The 24668-nt window shown below is 42.2% G+C and overlaps 1 protein-coding gene across 3 annotated transcripts in view; it reads right to left on the bottom strand.

The window, feature by feature from the left end:
- LOC145350880 (zinc finger protein 292-like) overlaps positions 1–24668 on the bottom strand; it is a 197240-nt gene that overhangs the window by 47352 nt on the left and 125220 nt on the right. For all 3 annotated transcript variants that reach the window (XM_080200293.1, XM_080200295.1, XM_080200294.1), the window contains one exon: positions 22467–22602. In XM_080200293.1, coding sequence (XP_080056419.1) covers positions 22467–22602 — 136 coding nt within the window. The remainder of the gene's footprint in view (positions 1–22466; positions 22603–24668) is intronic.

Genomic DNA, 24668 nt, shown 5'->3' with positions numbered 1-24668 from the left:
GGCTCTAATGCCAGCTCAATGAATAGGACTACATAGCTCAAAGCTGATAACACAGGTGCAAGATAGACAATAAGGATTTTCTAGTAGAACCCTGAGAAAACCTGAAAATCCTGAGAAAGTCTGTGGGAATATTGTCTAACCTTTTGCTACGTTGCTGGGCAACTGAGGGAGGTAACATCTAAAACTAAGGACAAATAAGATCCCATGAGGTCAAGATGTAAGCTGTTATTGGCTGCAGTTGGTGACAGGAATGGTTATTGATTGATTTATGATTACTAGATTGGAAAGGTGGGTAATAAGTTTTTGAGAAATATACAATTGGTCTTATGGAGGCATTGGTATTTCAGAGTGGTATTGGGTTTGTCAGAGCCTTCTAGTGGGGTGCTGAGCCATCTAATATCAATCAATTGGTCAAAAAAGTCATGTCTTTGAACCAGGACACAGTTCACGAGTCATGTATTTAGCTTAAATTTTAGCAATACACAGCCCAGTCAACAATCCATAACAGATAAGTTATTAATTTGAGTTTGTCACAATTTTTTGTTCTATAGACAACATACTTAGAAGTGCAATGTCTTGAATGTCACACTTTTAAAAAGGGTTTAAATGGTGATGTGACAGATGTACAACTATAAAAGGATGTCATACAAGTATTCTTTTAAGACTTGGCCATTCCCCACAATTTTCATCCAGTAATTTCCATCTGCCTGTGAAATGCATGGCAACTATGGTGATTTACCAACATTCACTTGAGCCTATCAATGGTGATAATGACAACTTATACTTAAAATATATTTAATTTACAAAAATAGTCCTGCTATTTCAGAGATGATATCTTAGAGAGGCCAAACCGAAGATCAAAAGATGAGAAACAGCTTCCAAAATTTGTCAAAGTTGTTGATTTTAAAGACAAATATTCATAAAATGCCTTCTCAACCATTAGAACTTCAGTACCAAATAAGTACTTTTGAAACGTGGTCACAATTGTTATGTGGGAACTGGCAATCAATTTGCACACATCCAGGTCCCACAAAAAACTATGTGGCAATGACCAGATAATCCATTTTGTGATACTGATCGAGTGATAAACATTGGCCAGCAATATTGCCATGGGATCTTTCACGTTTACCTGAAAGGGCAGAGAGCGCCTTGGTTTGAAGTTTCATCCAAGGGATGGCACCTCCAATAGTGCTGTACTCCTTTAATACTCTGCTGGAGTCCCAGGTTAGATTTTGATGTTTTGGTCCTGGAATGGCACTTGAATTAGTCAGGCAGACGTGCTACCAACTGAGCCATGATTGACATTCAAAGGCAAAGAAGTGTATAGAAGTGGAAGACCAGAATAGAGAATCTAGTCAGCTAAAAGTACACTGCCAATGGTGGAGTGAAGAAAGAGTGATGCAAGAGTGGTCATAGGCAGACACCTCAGAGGGAGGGGAAGTAGGGAGAGAAAGTGGAATGCTCATAAGTAGTCACATAGAAAGGCAGTTCATGGCCATGGTCAAGTTAAACACAAGAATATGAATTTCAAATCTGAGGCTCTGAGGAATCAGACATCAATACAAGCACAAGCGGGAATGATGGACTGAAGACTTGGTTCAGAACAGGATAGTGGCAGTAAGGTTTTGGAAATTTACGATGGATGGGAGATTGACCAGGGTAACATTGGATTAGTCAGATAAAAGCAAAATAATATGGATGCTGGAGATCTGAAATAAAAATAGTGCTGAAAAAACTAATCTGTGCGATAGAAACAAGGTTAATGTTTTGAGTCCACTCAGTTATGATTCTTTGGAACTGAAGAGAGGCAGAAGTATGTGGGTTTTATGGAGTTGAGAAAGGGAAGAAGGTCAAGTGTAGCAGAAGGGGAAGATGACAGATAGGATAGAGAGTGGGGTGGGGGGGGGGGGGAGGCGGGGAGCAGCGATTAAATTACAAAGATGTCATAAAACAAAAAGCAAAGAGAGTGGGAATGGTAGTAAAGGAACAAAGCATTGGTCTCGACCTACCCTGGACCTATTTCCTGAGTGTACTGCTTCTGGGTCATAACTTATAAATAGACACAGCAACAAGAGGTATAAATAGACAGACAAACTGTGGTTTTGGTGGAGTTAGAAGATGCACACTCACTTTAGAAAGGGCCAGCATGGACTCAAAGGGCTGAACAGCCTTCTTGGCACAGTGGTTAGCACTGCTGCCTCACAGCGCCAGGGACCCAGGTGACTGTGGAGTTTGTGTGTTCTCCCTTTGTTTGCGCGGGTTTCCTCCGAGTGCCCCGGTTTCCTCTCAGTCTGAAAGTCGTGCTGGTTAGGTGCATTGGCTTGCAGTTCCTACCAACGCACGAACTGCAAGCAAGGCAACAAATCCTCCATTCGCACACGAACCAGAGTGAAGAAACTCACTGGACACAGCCATATCCTCAACACTGCAAGCCACTCTCACCGTCTCCCAGGCTCGGAAAGAAGCAGACACTCCAGGTAGCGTGGAAAACATGCGTGCCTGCAGGTGAGAGTGAAATAATGTGGTCCCAAAGCCCCCCCTCCCCAGCTTACTCCTTGTAAATGTCCAGTCGCTGGAAAACAAGCTCAATGAACTCAAAGCCAGACTCACGTTCTAAGAGAACTGAGGGACTGCTGTGTACTCTGTTTCATGGCGATGTGGCTCACTCCTGCTTTACCGGACAGTGCCCTCCAATCAGACGGCTTCTCAATCCATCGAATGGACCGTACAGCAGCCTCAAACAAGGCTAGAGGTGGGATCTGCTTCCTAATCAACAACTTGTGGTGCCTAGATTAGCAACACTGGCAACTTTCTGCTCCCCGTACCTAGAATATTTTATGCTAAAATGCCGCCCCTACTACCTTCCATAGGAGTTCACCTCCATTATCCAGGTGGCAATTTACATCCCACCCCACGTGGATGTGAAGATCGCGCTGGATGAAATATACACCACTACGAATAGCCTTGAGATGAAACATCCTGAGGTCTTGTTCATCGTGGCCGGGGACTTCAATCAGGCCAAGCTCAAGAGCATACTACCAAGTTATCACCACCATGTCTCCTGCTCCACCAGATGCCCAAACATCCTAGACCACTGCTACACAAATATCAAACATGCCTACTGCTCTACTGCCCACCCACACTTTGGCAAGTGTGTGCTCCTGCTCCCAGCTGACAGGCAGAAACAAAAGCAGGAGAGTCCAAAGAGAGTCATGCAATGTTGGTCTGAGGAATCGGATGATCTCCTACAGGGCAGCTTGGAGTCAGTGGACTGGTCAATATTTAAAAACTCTGCAACCAGCCTAAATGAGTACACCATTAAGGTAACTGACTTCATTAGTAAGTGTGTAGCAGTAGCAAATACGTATGTTCCCCAACCAAAAACCATGGACGAACAGGGATATCCACTGCTTGCTCAAGTCCAGGTCTGAGGTGTTCACGTCAGGCAACACTGACCTATACAAGAAAGCCAGATATGATACAAGGAGATCCAAAGATGCCAAAAGACAATACCAGACCAAGCTAGAGTCCCAGGCTAGCCACACTGGCCCCCGCCCCCAACTATGGCGAGGTCTGCAAGACATAACAGGCTACAAAATGAAGGCATATAAAATTGACAGCTCAATTTCTGATGAGCTCAATGCATTCTATACTCATTTTGAGCAAGAGGTCAGCAAGAGCATGCCCTCCACCTTGGACGAACCTGTATCTGGGGTCACCACTGCAGGCTGTCAGACCAGCTTTCTTGAAGGTCAACTCATGGAAAGCAACTGGCGCGGATGGGGTACCTGGACATGCACTCAGATCCTGCACAGATCAGCTGGCGGAAATATTCACAGACATCTTCAACCTCTCTCTACAACAATCTGTGATCCCGATTTGCTTCAAGACGACGACTATCACCCTGGTACTTAAGAAAAACCATGCAGCGTGCCTTAATGACTATCAGCCGGTGGCTCTGACATCCATCATTCTTAAGTGCTTCGAAAGATTAGTCATAGCACGAATCAATTCCAGCCTCCCAGGCTGCCTGGACCCATTTACAGTTTGTCTACCACTGCAACAGGTCCGCAGCAGATGCCATTTCCCTGGCTCTGCACTCAACCCTGGAACACCTCGATAACACCTAGACTCCTATTTATTGACTACAGCTCAGCCTTCAACATTATTATTCTCTCAAAACTCATCTCCAAACTCCATTGCCTGGGCCTCAACACCTCCCTCTGTGACTGGATCCTGAACTTCCTAACTCACAGATCACAATCAGTAAGGAAAGGCAACAACACCTCCTCCATAATCAGCCTCAACATTGCCCTACAAGGCTGTGTTCTCAGCCCCCTACTACACTCGTTATACACCTATGACTGTGTGGCCAAATTCCCCATCAATTTGATTTAAGTTTGCTGACAACACCACAGTAGTGGGTTGGATCTCAAACAATGAGGAGACAGAGTACAGGAATGAGACAGAAAATCTGGTGAACTGGTATGGCAACAATAATCTCTCTCAATGTCAACAAAACGAAGGAGATTGTCATCGACTTCAGGAAGAATTAAGGAGAATGTCCCCATTGATATAGACAGGGGCACGAAGTAGAAAGGGTTTTTAAGGTGCACAGATCACCAACAACCTGTCTTAGTCCCCCAATGAAGACACTATAGTTAAGAAAGCCCACTAACACCTTTACTTTCTAAGAAGGCAAGGGAAATTTGGCATGTCAGCTACAACTCTCACCAACTTTTACAGATGCACCATAGAAAGCACTCTTTCTTGATAAGGCTCCTACTCTGCCCAGGACCGCAAGGGGTCATGAAATGTAGCCCAATCCATCATGCAAACCAGCCTCCCATCATTGACTCTGTCTACATTTCCTGCTGCCTTGGCAAAGCAGCCAGCATAATTACGGGCCCCACACATTCTCTTCCACCTTCTTCTTTTGGTAGGAAGATACAAAAGTCTCAGGTCATGTACCAACCGACTCAAGAACAACTTCTACCCTGCTGCTGTCAAACTTTTGAATGGACTTACTTTGCACTAATTTGATCTTTCTCTACACCCTAGCTCTGACTGTACGCCTACATTCTGCACTCTGTTTCCTTCTCTATGAACGGTATGTTTTGTCTGTATAGCATGCAAGAAATAATACTTTTTACTGTGTGTTAATACGTGTGACAATAATCAAACACTAAATTCTCCCTTGATGTACCCGAACAGGCACCCGAGTATGGTGCCTAGGAGACTGCAGTGTTAATGTAAGCCTACTTGTGACATTAATAAATAAATTTGAAACTTTAATTGACTCTGTGTGGGATTTTATAGCTTTGCTTGTCCTGAAACTGTAAAATCCCGCCCAAGGTTAACAGAACTTCCCATGCTCCGCCCCTCGCTTTCTTGGATTCCCATATCAGGTGGGCTGGTAAAATTCCAGCCTATTACTGTTGTCTAAATTTGAATAAATACTGATGAAAAGTATGTAAAAATTGACTCTTTTTTCCTTTACCAACTGATTTTCTGGAATAGAAAACGCTTGCAGAGAATGATTGCCAAAAGGTGAAGGCCAGAAGCTAATAAATTTTTTAGTAGCTATTGTGAAAATGGCAGAAATAAAGTGCACATTTTCAGAGGTTAAGATTCCCTCTGATGTTATTGGATACAGACTCAGAACAAAAGGAGTAGAGAACAAGTGGACATTCAGACACAATCTACTTTCCCACCAAAGAGGAAACAACTAGAAAGAGTGCTGATAAGATTTACTAGGATGCTACTGAGACTTGATGATTTGAGTTATAAGGGGAGGCAGGATAGACTTGGGCTTTATTCCCTAGGAGCTTAGGAGTGATCTTAGAAGTCTTATACATCGACAACTTTTCATCACAGAATCGTCATAGAATCCCCACAGTGCAGAAGGAGGCCATTCGGCCCATCGAGTCTGCACTGACAACAATCCCACCCAGGCACTATCCCTCTTAAACCCAGCATTTACCCTGCTAATCCCCCAACACGAAGGGGCAATTTAGCATGTCTAATCAACCTAACCCACACATCATTGGACTGTGGAAGGAAACCAGAGCACCTGTAGGAAACCCATGCAGACGAAGGGATAAAGTGCACATTCCACACAGACAATGACTCAAGCCAGAAATTGAACCTGGTCCCTGGCGTTGTGAGGCAGCAGTGCTAACCACTGTGCCTCCCAAATTATATTCTTAAATAAGGAGACCAATCCTGTACACAGACTCACCAGAACCCTGTATAACTGAAGCAGAACCTCTCTACTTTGGTAATTAATTCCCCTCACAATAAAATATAATATTCTATTAGTTTTCCTAATTATTTGATAAATCTGCTTTGTGATTTATGCACTCACTCAGATCCCTCTGATTCTCACATTACTTTTTATTCTTTCTGCCAAAATGGACCATTTCATATTTTCCAAATTACACTCCGTTTGCCAGATCTTTGGCCACTCACTTAACTTCTCTATAGTCCTTTGTAGCCTTGTGCTCTTCACAATTTATCATCCAAGTCATTTGTATAAGCTGTAATAAGCTGAAATGCACTGACCCATGTGGAACACTTTGTTACCTCCTGCCAGCAAAAGACCCATTTATAGAACCATAGAATTTTACAGCAGAGTAGGAGGCCATTTGGCCCATTGTGTCTACCCTGGCTCCCAAAAGAGCTACCCAGCTATCAGATGCCCACTCTTTTCTGTTAGTTAGCCAATCTTCTATCCATGCAATGTTACCTCCTACATCTTTTATTTTCTGTAACTATCTTTAATCTAGCACCTTATGAAATGCTCTTGAACTCTATCTTTCAGCAACTGGCTTTTTGGATTTTTTTTATTGATTCATGGGATATGGATATAGCTGGTTAGACTAGCATTAATTGTCTATTCCTAATTGCCCCCGAGAAGATGGTGAGGACATAAATTTCTGGATTTCAGAACATGTTGACTGTGTGGTTGGGTAGCTGGGCTGTGGAACTGAACTGTGAGTGTATAAAGCACGTTCCCGTTGTTGCCCAGTAACCACCCTCTGTGCTTGATTTGTTGTTTGGTTAGTCTGTGAGATAGCTCTCCCAATTTTGGCACAAGATCCCAGACCTAGGGAGGGCTTTATAGGTTGACAGGGTTGATTTTGCTGTTGTTGTTTTCAATGCCTAGGTCACATTAATCACAGCCTGCCCCACCATTCAATAAGATCATGGCTGAGCCACGACAGATCAGCCATGATCTTACTGAATGGCGGGGCAGGCTCGAAGGGCTAGATGGCCTACTCCTGCTCCTATTTCTTATGTTCACATCACATGGTCTGCCAGGTTTCATGCTTTATTTCAGGGGTGGGGATTGGAACTGCAGGACACCATGCCTCCTAGTGTATGAACTTTGCCGTAATGATGGCCTCCCTCACCGTTCTGCCCTCTGAACACTTCCCGCCACCTGTCCTCCACCCTTCAGCTCTTTCTTGGCTTTGTCCTCCACATTCTGATGGTTCCTCTCCTCTGCAGGGGCATCCACCTTTCCGCCTAGCTACTGCGCCAGGTTATGGAGTGTACAGCAGTCCACGACAATGCAGGAGAACCTCCGGGACTGAACTGGAGAGCGCTGCCAGAGCGGTCTAGGCAGCAGAACTGTATCTTTTCAGGAGCCCAATGCACTGCTCAACGACGGACTGGATGGCAGCATAGGCCTCATATTAACAGGTCTCTATCTTGGTCTCAGGCCTTCACATTAGTGCCATCTGCCATGACTGCAACGGGTAGCCCTTGTCCAACATGAACCATTCTGTAACCTGGGGTGGTTCTCAAAACCACAGTGATGTCCAAGCTCTAGAAGGTATAACTATCGTGCACAATCCCCGAGTGGGTGGTGTGCGCACACATGCATGATATTCAGCAGGTGGTCACAGAATATCTGGGCGTTCATGGAGTGGAGTTCCTTCCTGTTAATAAAGGGCACTCACTGATTCCATGGGGCCCTCAGGGCGACATGCATGCCATCCACAGTCCCCTGCACATGGGGCATCTTGGTGACAGCGGCAAAAGCCTGCAGCCCAGGCATCCTGTTGGGCCTGGTCCACGTCGAAAAGCATGCCAATGATGACCACAAGATGACACAGTAGACCTGGCTCGAGCCCTAGAAGTACCCGGACACACAGGTTTAGGGCTGCCATTACTTTCATGGCAATGGGGTGCTAGGTCCGCAAGGATTTATAATCATAGTCATAAAGATTTACAGCATGGAAACAGGCCTGTCGACCCAACTTGTCCATGCCGCTTTTTTCTTAAAACCCCTAAACTAATCCCAATTGCCCGCATTTGGCCCATATCCCTCTATACCCATGTAACTATCTAAAAGTTTTTTAAAAAACAAAACTGTATCTGCCTCTACTACCACCTCTGGCAGCTTGTTCCAGACACTCACCACACTCCAGAAAAATTATCCCTCTGGACACTTTTGCATCTCTCCCCTCTCTCCTTATACCAATGCCTCTAGTTTTAGACTCCCCTACCCTTGGAAAAAGATATTGACTATCTAGCTGATCTGTGCCCCTCATTATTTTATAGACCTCTATAAGATCATCTCTCAACCGTCCACGCTCCAGAGAAAAAAGTCCCAGTCAAAGAACAAAATCAGCCCGGGAAACAGGCCCTTCGGCCCAACGAGCCCGCGCCGCCATCTCAACACCACCAGTCCACCTCTCTATCCATGACCTCTATCTAATGTTTTATGGTCGATCCAGCCTCTCCTTGTAACTCAACCCATCAAATCCCAGTAGCATCCTCGTAAATCTTTTCTGCACTCTTTCTAGTTTAATAATATTTTTTCTATAATAGGGTGACTAGACTTGCACACAGTGTTCCAAGTATGGCCGTACCAATGTCACGTATAACTTCAACAAGACATTCCAATTTCTGACCAATGAAACCAAGCATTTCACAAGTCTAATTTGGCACAAGTGCTGCACTGTTTCCTGCAGCGGCACATGGAGTCCAGCAGCCCACTGAAGGACATGTGTGCCCCGTAGAATCGGGTCTCTGTCTCTGAGGTCCTCTGGCCCTCACCTTAGGCTGATGGGTGGCTGGATCCTGGCCCCAACCAGCAGCCCCCTCACCTCCTGCTGTGGCCCCAAGCCTGGGTTGGCCTTGTTTGTCTTACTAGTGTGGCGTGAGTCTGCCCCTCCAGATGGATAGTCCTCCTCACCTCAAGGTGTGGACCCCCGAGATCCCAGGCCTTTGCCTGCAGCCTGTGACTGACTGGGGACCACACTCAGGCGTTCATATAGAGCATAAGGATGGCTGCGAGGGTTCCTATTAGGAACCCTTGAAGCTCAGACTTGCATGCACCCACCTGGATGTCTGGCTTCTGGGAATGACAGTTGAAGAAGCACTCTCATGACTTTCATGTGACAGGTGGCCTTGTAGGGAGCACTGCAGAGTTCATGTAGTCTGAAGAGTGGTGTCAACACTACAAGGACGACAGCTACCAGACTTGGTGCTTGTTCCTGTGAATGGGCCTGGGATGGAATGCTCACAATAAAACATCTAGCCTGTCCAGCAGATAAATGTCAGGGTAACCATGTGGCATTAGTGAATTGGAACTTGACTCAACCTCGTATGCAACCCCTTGGAGGTCATTCAGCGGCCAGGGGGAATGCACACAACATGAGCCCCAAGCCAGCCATGGCTCAAGACCTGTGGACCCCCAGACAAGCCCAAGCTCCCAAACCCCTGTGGCCATGCAATCCCCCCACCCCATGGCAGTAGTTGACCCCTTCCCCCACTGGAGTTGGTACTCAGTAGTACTCACCTCCTAACTCTCCTTTGCTACTGCTGTGCCTGAGCCACACTTAGACCTGTACTAATTGGCACCGGCGCAAAGTTACGTGGCGAGGTGGGAAGCCTCCGGGAGGGGGAGGGGGGTGGTGGCATGCCAAGCTCACTAAAGATATGGAAATCCAGTTAATCTCACACTAAGCGTGAGGGGAAGCAATGGCCTAGCGGTATTATAGACTATTATTCCAGAAACTCAGCTAATGTCCTAGGGACCTGGGTTCAAATCCAGATGGTGGAATTTAAATTCAAAACATAAAAAAATCTGGAATCAAGAATCTACTGATGACAATAAAACCATTTCAAGGAAATCTGCAGTCCTTACCTGGTCTGGCTTGCAAGTGACTCCATAGCCAAGCAATGTGGTTGACTCCACATTGCCCTCAGGCAACCAAGAATGGGCAATAAATGCTGGCCAGCCAGCAATGCACATGTCCCACAAGTGAATTAAAAAAAACTCTTCTCGCACAATTGCAAATCTTTGGGTCATGCTAGGCAGAACAGCATTGCTCTAAAGGGGTATTTTTCCCCAACTTTCCTCAGAACAGCATCATCACCTTTGGCTTCCATCTCAGATTTACAGAGCTTTTCTCATGCCCAAGGAGAAAGTCTCAGCAGGTCTGGCAGCTTCATTTAAATACTGCACCATGCAGAGTTTTCTTGAATTCAGAGTTTTTTTAAACCTATTCCTGTGTTCTGCCTTTATCCTTCACCTGGGACTTTTTTCTGGAACCCCTCTGTGTCCCCTTCCCTGGTTTGGAATAACATCCCTTTCCTCCTCCCTTGTCTTGCTCCCTGGAGCACATTCACTGCAAAGGTACTGTGTATCAGATCGCCTGACCAACATTTGTTTGAGCAGGCATGCAAGGCTGAACCCAGCCCGAAAAAAGCTTAATTGCGTGTGTGCAGCCTTTTCCCAGCCAGTGGCGTGCACAAGAAGCTTGGGGTTCATTTATTTTCATAATGCTTTCCTTTTCATTTTATAAAACTCCTTTCCTAACACTTAATATTTCCTTTCGCCATCATCGCTTGTGTTTATATACTTGGAGTGAACCCTTTGCATCAGTTTCATTTTCATCCTTATCACTTAATTCATCTGCGATGTTTCATTATTGGCTAGTTGGTTCTTAAAAAGATGATTGAGAAATACATTCTGCTTATGTATCCTCCACTGCTTTTTTTTTGTTTATCTTGTCTCTTTCTGTTCTCATCCACTCAAAATTAGCTTTTTTACCAACCTATGTTTTTTATGCCTCAAAATTTATCTTAACCCATACTATGTTGTGATTACTATTATATAGATAAGGCCTAGAGGAACATCTATCTGCCATGATTCATTTCCTAGTGATTCCTTGCTTAAATATTAAGAGTCCTATTTACACTGTGAAGACTCAAGTTTCCCTTTCCCCTTTATCCCTTTCCCAATTTTTTGCCAGTTTATTTAGAAGAAATTGAACGCTCCCATGATTTTTCTATGTATTACACTCAGTGTAGATCTTGCTACATATTGCTTGCTTCACTTCCATTTCAATATTAGGTGATCTGTTGATTTCCCTATTTTACACTAGTTGCTGCATTTCATTTCATCAGGCAGTCTAAAGATATTGGGTGGAATTTTACGACCTCACCATGCCTGGTGCAAATGGTGGTGAGCAAGGAAAATAGCGTACAAAGCTAAAAATCCGATTTGCACCCAGTACAAAACAGTGTGCAATCTTCCTGGTCCCTTTTAAATGGTGCGAACCACGTCACACCCAGAAAATGTGCAAATGTTAATTAACATTCACTGTTCACTATGTGCATAAACATTTGGACTCAGTAATTTGAAGTATAACTTGAAAATTTGCAGATGATGCCCAATTGTGGAGTAGATACTGAGGTGCATTGCAGTGATTGGGGAGGGGTGGGTGGTGATGAGTGATTTGAAAACTACTTGTTGCATTACAAACCAGTTAATTGCTGAGCTTTCTAAAATTCAAAATGCTAAATTCTGGAAAGCAACTGATCAAAGTTTCACACTTTCTGAAGGATTTCCGATGGGAACCGTGAGGAATGTTGTAGAGCAAAATTTTGCCATGTATGCATAAAATTATAACCAATCTAGCTTGGAACAGAATGTTTTTAATGATACAAGTCCATCATAAAAGTACTTAGCAATTTGAAGAAAACAGATTAACTAAATTTTAAAAACATCTTTTTAAACTGGTATGCTGCAATTTGGGAAGGCCTTGTAAACCTGATTGCAGTATTGCTTCGGAATGAATTTCAAGTGCTCATTGTTTGGTTGTTGTATAAACTATTTGTTACTGGTGAATTTGCTGTCACTGTTGAAGCACAAGGTCAAAAATGGAAACGTAATCGTAATTTGCAACTTTAGACATAGAAACTTTGGTTAAAATTAACCACTTCAGTACAGGCTACTTGGGAGCACGAAATTAGATATTAACAGCGATTAATCCTGCATTTAAAAGCAGCTTTCATATAACACCCGAAGCTTTTTTATTGTTCTTTCTGGAAGAATAGGGGTTTTTAACATGGTTGGTGCAGGCTTGGAGGGCTGAAGGGCCTGTTCCTGTGCTGTAATTTTCTTTATTCTAAAGTATACAAAGCACATACATCGTGTGATGATACCGTGCCTTTCAGAAATGTATTTATAATCATGTTTCTTGTAAGGGATATGTTTAAAATGCAGCTGTTTGACATGGTGCCAATTTGTCTGAACTAGGCAGCTCACATGCTAAGAATGCAGGCTGATAATTGATCTTAACTAATGGGGTGCTTGTTTTAATCTGAGTAAATACATTTTTGTTTATTTGGATTTTTCACCTGGGCTTTCAGCGTAGACTTTTGATTAAGTTGATTGACAGAGGCAGTCATGCGTTAATGGGGGGAAGCTAAGCTTATAAGGAAAAAAGTAGTGAGTCTGACTGGTCCTGAAAGAAGAGGTGTTTCTGTCTCTCTCAGGAGGCTGCTGTTTGGGACCTGCTAAGAGAAATAAGTGTCCCTCTCCGGTAGTCCTCTGGAGATTCAAGGACTGTAGCCCATGTACTAGCACATAAGCATGTGTGTTGCTAACTGATCTTGAAGATGTGCTGAAGTCTATAGGAGAAATATTGCTTGAATTGGAACTAATAGAGAGGGGTTAGCAATTAAAAATTGTAACTGATCATGATCATGTTTTGGGCGCCGCACCTGCGCAAGGATATTTTGGCCCTGGAGGGAGTGCAGAGGAGGTTTACTAGGCTGATACCGGAGTTGAGGGGATTGAGCTATGAGGAGAGGCTGAATAAACTAGGCTTGTACTCGTTAGAGTTTAGAAGAATGAGGGGAGATCTCATTGAGATGTATAAGATGATGAATGGGATGGATAGGATAGAGGTGGAGAGACTCTTCCCGCTCAAAAAAGACAGTAGGACTAGGGGGCACAGCCTCAAGATAAAGGGGAGGCGGTTTAGAACGGAGTTGAGGAGGAACTTCTTCACTCAAAGGGTGGTGAATCTCTGGAATTCTCTGCCCGTTGAAGTGGTGGAGGCTGCCTCGCTAAATATTTTTAAGAAGCGGGTTGATGGGTTCTTGATAAGAGAGGGGATTAAGGGTTATGGGGAGAGGGCGGGAAAGTGGAACTGAGCCACAACAGATCAGCCATGATCTTATTGAATGGCGGGGCAGGCTCGAAGGGCTAGATGGCCTACTCCTGCTCCTATTTCTTATGTTCTTATGTTCTTAAGTATTTCAATTGGTAAAAGTTTAGCTAATTCATTCATTATAGTTAAACTGTATTATTAAAATAAAGTTTTTAATAAAAGCTTCGTAGTGTGTTAATAGAATCACAACTGGAATGAAACACCTCATCCTCACACTAATGCTAAAATAGGAAAACTGTTGTGGTCGAGTCAGGCTTTTGGGGTTTCTGCTCTGGTACCCTAACAAAATGTGGGGGCTCTTATGGGATTAAAAACTATAATTCCGTTTGGTTTACGATTATTGAGCTCAAGACAGTTGGTGTTGAGCACTGGGTGTTTTTTTTTCAGATGTCGCATTCGGTAAGTTAAAATAGGAATAATGGCTCTTGCCATGGCTAAAGTTTTCCTGGCGTGGAAGAAGTCACTCAGAGTGGTTTAACAAAAGGTTTAACAAAGCTTTTGGATTGCAAGTAAGCTTAAGTTGAATTTGTCTGAAAGGGTGAGGAAGGACAAGATAATTGCAGCGATAGCTCGGCATTTAAAAATGCCAGAAACATACACTGAATTGGAATTGGCCAGAATGCAACTAAAATTGAAACAGTTTAAATTGCAACAAGAAATATTTCTAACTTGAATTAGAGGTAAAGGCAAGGGAAAAAAGAAAAAGGAAATGAAACAGTTTGAATTAGAAGTAAAAGCAATAAAGGCAGAGAATTAGAGTTTCAAGAATTGGAAAGAAAATTGCAATTTGAAATATTAGAAGTGCAAAAGAGTAAAACTGTAAGAGTAGCAGCAAAAATAGCAAATGATTATGAATTAGTTCATAAATCAAGGTTTGGATTTCAACATCAATTTCAATCTGTGAGGCCAGAAACTTGGGATAGAGAAATTTTCAGGTGGCAAAAGGGGATCTCGGGGATAGTAAGGTTAGTTTATCTCAGATTAAAAAGTAAACATATGAAGGTGGAAGAGAAACAAAAAACCTCAGATATTTTCATTGTAATAAAGTTGGACATAAAATCACAGTGTTGATGGCTTCAGAAAAGCACTGGGAAGACAGAGCGGTAAAACAGGATAAGCCAGTGGGGTTTGTTAAAGTAGCAAAGGAAACTATGGTTGAAGCCAAAGAAGTACAAAAGAATGTACAGCTTGGTCAGGGATTGGTTGATAAGCAAGTACCAGATCTCTTTAAAGGAGTTATTTGTGTGGGTAAGGTTTACTCATATGTACAAGAAGAGAAGATTTTAAGAGTTATGGGGATGAAGAGTATACAGTTTGGAAGGAATATTACCAGAAAAGGTGGTAGTGTGTTGCATACATGGAGAAGAGTAGTTTTCCATGATGTAAGATAAGTTTGGAGAGTCCATTGAAAAGTTAAGTGATGGTAGGAGTAATCGAGAAATTACCTTTGTTAGGGATACAGTTTATCCTGGATAACAACAGGTGGGAGTGATGCCTACTGTAGTTGAAATGTTAGCAGAAAATCAAACCAAAGTGCTAAAGAAATCATCCCAACTGTATGAAAACAAGGTGACAAAGCCACAGGTTGAGTCAGGAGAAATCAAAGAGTAAAGATAAGGACACTGAGGTTCAGTTATCTGAAACCTTTTTTTTAACCAAATAGTTGGTAAAGAACAAGTACAGATGGAGAATGAAGTGAATATAGAACAACAGAACCCTACAGTGCAGAAGGCGCCATTTGGCCCATTGAGTTTGCACTGACCACAATCCCACTCAGATCCTATCCCCATAACCTCATGTATTTACCCGAGCTAGTCCCCCTGACACAAAGCAGCAATTTAGTATGGCCAATCAACCTAACTCTCACATCTCTGGACTGTGGGAAGAAACCAGAGCCTTTGGAGAAACCCATGCAGACACAGGGAGAATGTGCAAACTCTGCATAAACAGTCACTCAAGGTTAGTTCGGGAAAGTTGGCAGGATTACAACAGAAAGGAATAGAGATAAAGCATTTGCACCAATAAGCATACAAGAAGAAGAATCTCAATGCATACCAGAGTGTTATTAAATTAAAAACAATGTCTTAAAAGGAACTGAAGACCTTTATGTATTTAGGTAGATGAAAAATGGGAAGAAATTCATTAAATTGTATTAACGGTGGGTTATAGAAAAGTAATGTTGCAGTAGTATATATGGTTATTTAGAAATAAGGAAAACTCAAGCAAAAATATAGAAACATTTTTATTAGCCTGGACTGCATAAGGCTGTAGTTGAATTTTGCCATACATGTCACACATCAAGTAATATGAAAACCTCAAGCAGTAATCAAGCCAGCACCCTTAATACCCATTCTGGCATTTGAAGAATCTTTTATGAGGGTCCTATTTGATTGAGTGGCAACTCTCCCTAAAACAAAAAATAGGAATCAGTATTTGTTGACCATAATGGATGTATCTACTAGATTCAGATGAGAATCTGGATAGGCTGAGCGAGTGGGCAAGGACCTGGCAGATGGAGTATAATGTTAGCAAGTATGAGGTTATCCACTTTGGCAGAAATAATAGTAGGAGGGATTATTATTTAAAAGGCGAAAAGCTGCAGCATGCTACGGTGCAGAGGAACCTGGGGGTCCTTGTGCATGAGTCACAAAAACCCAGTCCGCAGGCGCAGCAGGTGATCAAGGCGGCGAATGGAATGTTGGCCTTTATAGCGAGGGGGACAGAATATAAAAGCAGGGAGGTCTTGCTGCAGCTGTACAGGGTACGGGTGAGGCCGCAGCTGAAGTACCGTGAGCAGTTTTGGTCGCTGCATTTGCAGAAGGATATAGGAGGGAGTGCAGAGAAGGTTCACTAGGCTGATACCGAAGATGAGGCGGTTAGCCTATGAAGGGAGACTAAATAGACTGGGTCTCTACTCATTGGAGTTTAGAAGGATGAGGGGGGATCTTATAGAGACATATAAGATAATGAAGGGGATAGATAGGGTAGAGGTAGAGATTCTTCCCGCTTAGAAAGGGTAGCAGAACTAGAAGGCATAGCCGCAAGATTGGCGGGGGGGGGCAGTTTAGATCAGAGTTGAGGAAGAACTTCTTCAAAGGGTTGTGAATCTCTGGAATTCTCTGCTCGTTGAAGTGGTGGAGGCTACCTCGCTGAATATATTTAAGTCACGGGTAGATAATTCCCCTGTCTATCGGAAACCTAAGGGTTATGGGGAGAAAGCGGGAAAGTGGAACTGATGCGCTTCAGATCAGCCACGATCTTATTGAATGGTGGGGCAGGCTCGAAGGGCTAGATGGCCGACTCCTGCTCCCGTTTCTTATGTTCTTACTCCATTACCTAGTATTACAGCTCAAAGGATTGCAGAGGAATTACTTAATTTTTTACCATACACTGACTACCCATAGAAATCCAATCAAGTCAAGGATCAACTTTGATGTTGAAGTTATTCAGGGAAGTTATGGATAGCTTAGGAGTAAAGCAATTTAAATCAACAGCATACCATCCAGAATTGTAGGCAGCATTGCAACGGTGGCAACAAACTTTAAGTACCAGGTTAAGGGCTTATAGTTAATATTCTTCAGAGGATTGGGATAAAGGAATTCAATTTGTACTCTTTGAAATTAGAGGTGTGCCTAATCAACCGACTAAAATCAGTCCATTTGAATTGACTTTTGGTCATGAGTTAAAAGGCCCATGTAAATTGTTCAAGGAGGAATTGGTGAGTCAGCATTCTGGGACCACATTGTTGGACTGTGTCAACCTTTAGGGAGATTAACTAGTGTTGCTGAGTTGTCTAGACAGCATTTAAAAGTGGCAAGTTATGAAAAAGAAGCGGATAAGAAATAAAAAATTTGTAGCTATGTTAGCAGAGATAGGGTATTAGTATTTTATCACCAGTGGTAGGTGAACCTTTAGTGAAGTTTTAGTGGGCCTTATCAAATCAAAAGAAAATTGAGCGAGGTGAATTTTTGATAAAGAACACTAGATGGAAGGAAAACTCAGTGTCCTATGTTAGTATGCTCAAATGATATTTTGATAAGAAAGGAAAGCAGGAGGAGGATATGAATAAGGAAAGTGGAGACAGTTGCAAGAAAAGCTCCTGGTTTGAAGCCTGTTCCTGAGTTGTTGAAATTACCTGAGCATAAACTGCAGGACCGTCAACAACAGCTTAACATCTACAAGAGGAAAAATGTAGATCAGTCAGCAGTCATATGTGATTTCAAGATGGAGACCGTGGATCAGAAGCATTTTACTACCAGAAGCAGAAGAAAAGGGCAATGACATGGAGTAAGATTGTTTAATGAACCTGTACCATCATTCCAAATTAACTGCTGGGATAATGAATCTGAACAGCTTGCATAGACATGGACACCCAGAGAAACAGTACTGTTCATAGCTGTTGTTCAAGTAAATTACAGTGGTTTTCACAACAGCACAACTGCCAAATGACCGCTAAAACCATAATTATGACAAATCCTGACACCAAAGAAGCCAATCTGCTATATATCTTTGCCAAAGAATAGGCAGGAAATGATTATGATGATCCAGAACAAAAAGGAATTAAAAAACCACGTTAGGACAGAAAGATGTACAATGGAAGACGTGGAAAATAATTTTGTGCATACCATTTTGCAAGAGTTGGAGTTGACAGAAGGACTAAAGCCAGTTAACAAGAAAGGCAGCAGGGATAAAATGACCCTTCTGGATGGCCCTGAACACGTGCTCTCTTTGACAAAGTCTGTGAGCGTTTCAATCTTCTGCAAAAGATTTTGATATTTTGGGACTCAAAATGAAAAGAGCTGGTTGGACTCAGCTAAGGCAATTAAAAGCAAATCCAAAGTGATTTGTGCCAGTTTGCATTGAACATAAAGTTTTATCCTGCAAATCCTGTCTAACTCTGAGGACATTACCAGAATTAATTTACAATTATGGCAACAAAATTGAGCTCGAACCTGGAATCAAAGCAGAATCAAGAACTGAAGCTCACCTCTGAAAAGAAAGAGGCACCAGCTGAACAACAGCAGTGTCTCAAGAAAAAAAAAGAATGTGGTTGCTGTTAATTTATTATAATGTTGATCAAAGAAAAAGGAATGTTCAATGTTGGAAGAGAAACACTGAACTGGATCACACTATTGTTACATTTGTATGCTTGGATTTAATAAAATGTGAAATATACAGAGGTTTGAGAATTATAGATTTTTAAAATATGAAGCCACCCTTACATATTGTTGGTTGATTTTTTTTAAAAGGTGGGAGGAGAGAGGATACCATGCTTTAAGAAATGTATTTATATCATGTTTATTGTAGGAGGTATGTTTAAAATTCAGTTGTTTGACATGGTGCTAATTTGTCCATACCAGCAGCTCATATGCCGAGAATGCAAGCTAGTAATTGATCTTAGCTAATGAAATGCTTGTTTTAATCTGAGTAAATGCAACTTTATTTATTTTGGTTCTTCCCCTGGGCTTTCAGAGTAGGCTCTGATTAGACTGATTAACAGAGACAGTCATGTGTTAATGGAAGGAACTAAAATTACAGGGAAAAAAGTAATCAGTTTCTGCCTCATTCTGAAAGTAGCAAGATGTCTCTGTCTCTCTGGAAGCTGCTGTTTGGTACCTGCTAAAATAAATAAGTCTCTCTCTCTCTCCAGAGATCTTCTGGAGGCTCAAAAACTGGTAGCCCATCTACCAGCACAAGTGTAAGTGTGTTGCTAACTGATTTTAAAGAAGAGTTTAAGTCTAAGAGGGATATTCCTTGAATTGGAACTAAGAGAGATGGGTTAGCAGTCAAAAATAGTAACTTGTCATGTTTAAGTATTTCAATTAGTAAAAATTAAGCTAATTCATGGTGGCACAGTGGTTAGCACTGCAGCCCCACAGTGCCAGGGACCTGGGTTCGATTCCCGGCTTGAATCACTAACTATGTGGAGTTTACACGTTCTCCCCATGTCTGCGTGAGTTTCCTCCCACAGTCCAAATGTGTGTGGGTTACACAGATTGGCCACACCAAAATGCCCCTTAGTGTCAGGCTTATGGGGATAGTGCCTGGCTGGGACTGGGTGCAGACACAATGGGCCGAATGGCCTTCTTCAGCACTGTATGAGTCTATGATTCTACAACTCATTTGTTATGTGTAAACTATAGTTAAAATAAAATTTGTTTTGATAAAAACTATGTGCCATTAGAATCACAATTGGGGATGAAAATCTCATCCTCACATCAATATCAAAATAGAAAAACTGTTGGGGTCTAGTCGGGCTTCGTAACATACTTTGCAGTTTCTGCTCTGATATCTTAACAATTGGCAAATTATTTTTAATATGCAAAGTGTAAGATTGCATTTGGTTGCAAAAATTAACAGGTTGCATTCTCCTTGGAAAACAGGAGTTTAAATGTGGTATATGACTAAAAGAATTTAGAGATAGAAATACACAAATCTCAAAAAATGAAATTAATGTAGGTAACAAAGCCATTAAAAAAAACATACAGCAAGTGTCTCCAGGGTTCAATTCCAGATAGATTTCAAACAAATCTATATTAAACTTGTATGGAAATTAGGGACAGTGCACTAGGAATGGCGCAAAATTCCACTCTATTATAAGGGGGATGCAAGAGTAGACGCAAAATAGAGTTAGAAAGATAATGATATCAGAACAGTGAGTTTGAACTTACCAAAAAAATTGAATACGACAGTGATCATAACAGATCATTTTCACATTCAGTTTGAGGATGAGAAATCTGGTCTAAAAACTAGTGTCTTGAGCTAAAATGAAGATAATTACTGGAATGTGAAAACAGGGTTGGCTAAAGTGGACTGTAAAGAGGTTAAGGGTAGGAAGGTAGAGAATCAATGGCAGATGTTTAAGGAGATTTTTCACTGTGAATTAATCAATTGATAAAGAAAGGCTCTAAGAAGAGCACATCATCCATGACTAATTAAGGAAGTTGAGGACATTATGCAATTGAAAAGCGTGGTGGCACCCAGGGACGCAAGGTGGAATTCTGGCCTTGGGTGATTATCTGAGTGGAGTTTGTACATTCTTCCAGGTCTGTGTGGATTTCCTCCGGCCGCTTCGTCCCACAGTCCAAAGGTATGCAGGTTAGATAGATTGGCCATGCTAAATTGTCCTTTAGTGCGCAAAGATGTGTAGGTTAGGTGGATTATCCATGGTAAGTGTGCAGGGTTACGGGTAGGTACAGTAGTCAGGTGGGATAGTGTTACTGATCAAAGGTAATTTAATTTACTCAGGAGTTAGACTAGGATGATTTTACTGTCTAACATTTCCTGGTTAACAATTCAGATAATTCACATGGACTAGTACAAATTCTCCAACTCGTATCAGAGTCAGAGGCTTTTGCAGTGGGCCCCATGTAGGAGGAAGATTGCCCAGCGGTAGTTCAAACTTCCTAGGAAATTTCCATGGAGTCAGCATTTCAGTGCTTTCGCAGGTCTATCTAATTTCTCCACATAGGACAAACCCCTCATTCCAGAAACCAGTCTATTGAAACTTTTTGTAATCCCTCCAGGGCAAGAATGTCTTTCCTTATTTAAGGAGTCCAAAGCTATATGCATCCCATGTATGATCTCACCAAGGACATGAATAATTCTGGAAGGTCTCATACAGATAGGAAATATACAGTAAATGGCATAACCCTTAAGAGTATTGATAGGTGTACAGATACACAGGTCACTGAAAGTGGCAACACAAATGGAGAACGTAGTCAAGAAGGCATATGGCATGCTTGCCTTCATCGGCCAGGGCACTGAGTTTAAAAATTGGCAAGTCATGTTGCAGCTTTATAGAACCTTAGGCTGCACTTGGAATACAGTGTTCAATTCTGGTCGCCACACTACCAGAAGGACATGGAGGCTTTAGAGAGAGTACAGAAAAGATTTACCAGGATGTTGCCTAGCATGGAGGGCATTAGCTATCAGGAGAGGTTGGAGAAACGTGGTTTGTTCTCACTGGAACTTCGGAGGTTGAGAAGCGACCTGATAGAAGTCTACAAGATCATGTGAAGCTTGGACAGAGTGGATAGTCAGAAGGTTTCTCCCAGGGTGGAAGAGTCAATTATTAGGGGGCACAGGTTTAAGGTGCAAGGGGCAAGTTTTAAAGGAGATGCACGAGGCAGTTTTTTTTTACATAGAGAGTAGTGGGTGCCTGGAACTTGTTGGGGAGGTAGTGAAAGCAGATATAGTAGTGACTTTAAGGGACGTCTTGACAAATACAAGAATAGGATGGGAATAGAGGGGTATGATCCCTGGAAGGGTAAAGGGTTTTAGTTCAGTCGGCAGCATAGTGTGCGCAGGCTTGGAGGGCTGAAGGGCCTGTTCCTGTGGGGTAATTTTCTTTGTTCTAGTAATATTTCTTTACTCTTTAGCTTCAACTCCTTTGTAAGGAGTTGTTATTTGCCCTCCTGTTGCTCATTATATCTGCAAACAAATTTCCTGTGATCCAAGTACTTTGCTTGCAAACACTCAGCTTCCAAAGCTGATGATCAAGTATTTTATTTCCCCTTCCCTGGCATAGTAGCACAGTGGTTAGCCCTGCTGCCTCAGTGCCACAGACCTAGGTTTGATTCCCGGTTTGGGTCACTGTGCAGATTCTGCACATTGGTTTCCTCCAGGAATGCCGGTTTCCTCCCACAGCTCGAAAGAAATTCTGGTTAGGTGCATTGTCCATGCTAAATTCTCCTTCAATGTACCCAAACAGATGCTGAAGTGTGGCGACTAGGCGATTTTTACATTAACACTGCAATGAAGTTACTGTAAGCCTATTTGTGACACTAAAATTATCTTAAACTTAAAAACCAATGAGCACAAAAATCAAAGAAAACACTACAAATGTTACCGAGTTATCAAAGGTAACCTTTGGATGGCAAGTTAATGGTTTTTAACCAAATAAACCACATCACAGTAAACAAATTAGAAAAACATGGTGCAAATTAAAATTAAGTTACAAGGTTTATTTCATTGATATCCTACCTTTTTCCTGTTCCAATGGTTGCTGGGAGAAAATGCTGTCAAGTACAGAGCTCTTCCATACCCTACCCTCCTGGGCAAGTACAGCAAGCATTTGAAGTTCTGGGTTCCCATATTCTGATAGTACTTTATGGGCTGCCTGTAAAAACAATTCATAATATTTGTAAAGTGATACTGAAAAACCATGGATGGGGTGCAAATTAAGTGGTTTGCTATGTAGCACGCAAGCAGTCCTCTGTTATAGCTTCACCAGACCGACTCATTTTTAGGTATGCCTGGTGTTGTTCCTGCACTCTTCATTGAGCCAGGATTAATTCCCATGACTTGACGGTAATGGTAGGGTAGGGGATACATCAGGACGAGGTTACAGGTTGTGGTTAGGTAGAATTTTGCTGCCGATGGCCCACAACACCTCATGGATGCCCAGTTTTGAGTTGTGGTATCTGTTCTAACCTATTCCATTTAGCACAGTGGTGGTGCCACCGAACATAATGGAGGGTATCCTCAATGTGAAAACAAAACTTTGTCTCCACAAGGACTGAGCAGAGGATCAACACTGTTATGGACAGATGCATCTGCAACAGGTAGATTGCAGCGAATGGAGGAGGAAAGTCATGCACTATAGGCGGTAATCAGCAGGAGGTTTCCTCACCCATGTTTTACCCCGCAGGGATCAGAATGAATGTTACAAACTGCCATGGAGCACAATTTCTTACGACTGTATAGTATTATGGCACCACTTTTGATGGGTCTGCCCTGTCATTGGGCCATTATTTGCAAGGTACAATTCAGTGATTGTAACTATGTCAGGCTGTTGCTTGACTAGTCTATGAGGGAGCTCTCCCAATTTTGGCACAAGCATGCAGAGGTCAGCAAGGACTTTGTAGGGACAACAGGGCTGGATTTGGAGTTGTCATTTCTGGTGCCCAGATCGATGCAGATGACTTGTCTAGTTTCATTCCTTTTTGTAGACTTTATAGTGACTTTGATACAATCGTGTGGCTTGCTAGGCTATTTATCTTTTCATTCATTTTTACAGCTTAGGCATCGCTGGCTGGACCAGCACTTATTGCCCATCCCTAATTGCCCTCCATTTCAGGGGGCATTTGAGAGTCAACCACATTGCTGTGGCTCTGGAGTCACATATAGGCCTGACCAGGTAAGGATGACAGATTTCCTTCCTTAAAGGACAATAGTGGCTGAGGTTTTATGACGATCAATAATGGTTTTATGATTATTAATACTGAGACTATTTTTTTATTCCAGACTTATTAACTGAATTTAAATTCCAGCAGCTGTCTTGGTGTTATTTGAATCCATGTTCCCAGAATATTAATCTAGGCCTCTGAATTATTATTCCAATGACATTACCACTAAACCAACACCCAGAGGGTTTACTGATGCTTAGGCAGTGGCAAATACAGGTAACATGTCATCACTTTTGGTGACCTGGCCCTTTGGTGCGACAGGGCATGCACAAAGATGGTAATGGAGGAATTTAGAACATTGGCTTAAAACTCTCCCAATTTTGGCATAGTCCCAAATTTTAGCAGCGAGGATTCTGCAGGGATGCCTGGATGTGTGATTTTACTGTGCCTGATAATTATATTGATGCAAGGTAGTCTGTCTGGTCTTTAGATGTTTTTGTAGTGGTTTGCTACTATTGAGTAACTTGCTCGGTCATTTCAGAAGATAGCTAAGAGTCAATCACATAGCTGTGGCTCTGGACACAGAGGCCAAAATAGGCAATGACAGCAGATTTCCTTCCCTACAAGACATTAGTGAAATAAAACTAAGTCTTGTGGTTTTATGGCCACAATTACAGTACTAGATTTTGATTCCCGATCTATTTGACTAAATTTAAACTTCACAGCTGTTGTGGTAGGATTTGTACTCATGTCTCTGGATCTTAGCCCACAGCTCTGGATTACTCGTACAGTAACAATCACCATGCTAATGTACCTGCAACTTGCTTAAGTATACCAGAAGAAATAACCACCTGGCAAAAATTAACATGTTAAAGGAACTAGGTTCATTTGAAGACCTCCCCTCAAACTACTCCAAAAGTAATAAATTCTAATGTTTATCACACATCATCTCAATATTGTGATTGGTTTCTGTTTCTTTGATGGGTAGATTATTCAAAAGTACAAGTGTTCAAAGTTGCAATGTTTACTGAGGTTACTAAAGGGCAAAATTGCTCTT

This window comes from Carcharhinus amblyrhynchos, chromosome 12 (genome assembly GCF_965287045.1).
Source record: "Carcharhinus amblyrhynchos chromosome 12, sCarAmb.v2.hapA, whole genome shotgun sequence".
In the NCBI taxonomy this organism is placed as follows: Eukaryota; Metazoa; Chordata; class Chondrichthyes; order Carcharhiniformes; family Carcharhinidae; genus Carcharhinus; species Carcharhinus amblyrhynchos.
Note: the sequence above shows the minus strand (reverse complement) of the source record. Positions and strands in the feature narration are given on the sequence as shown.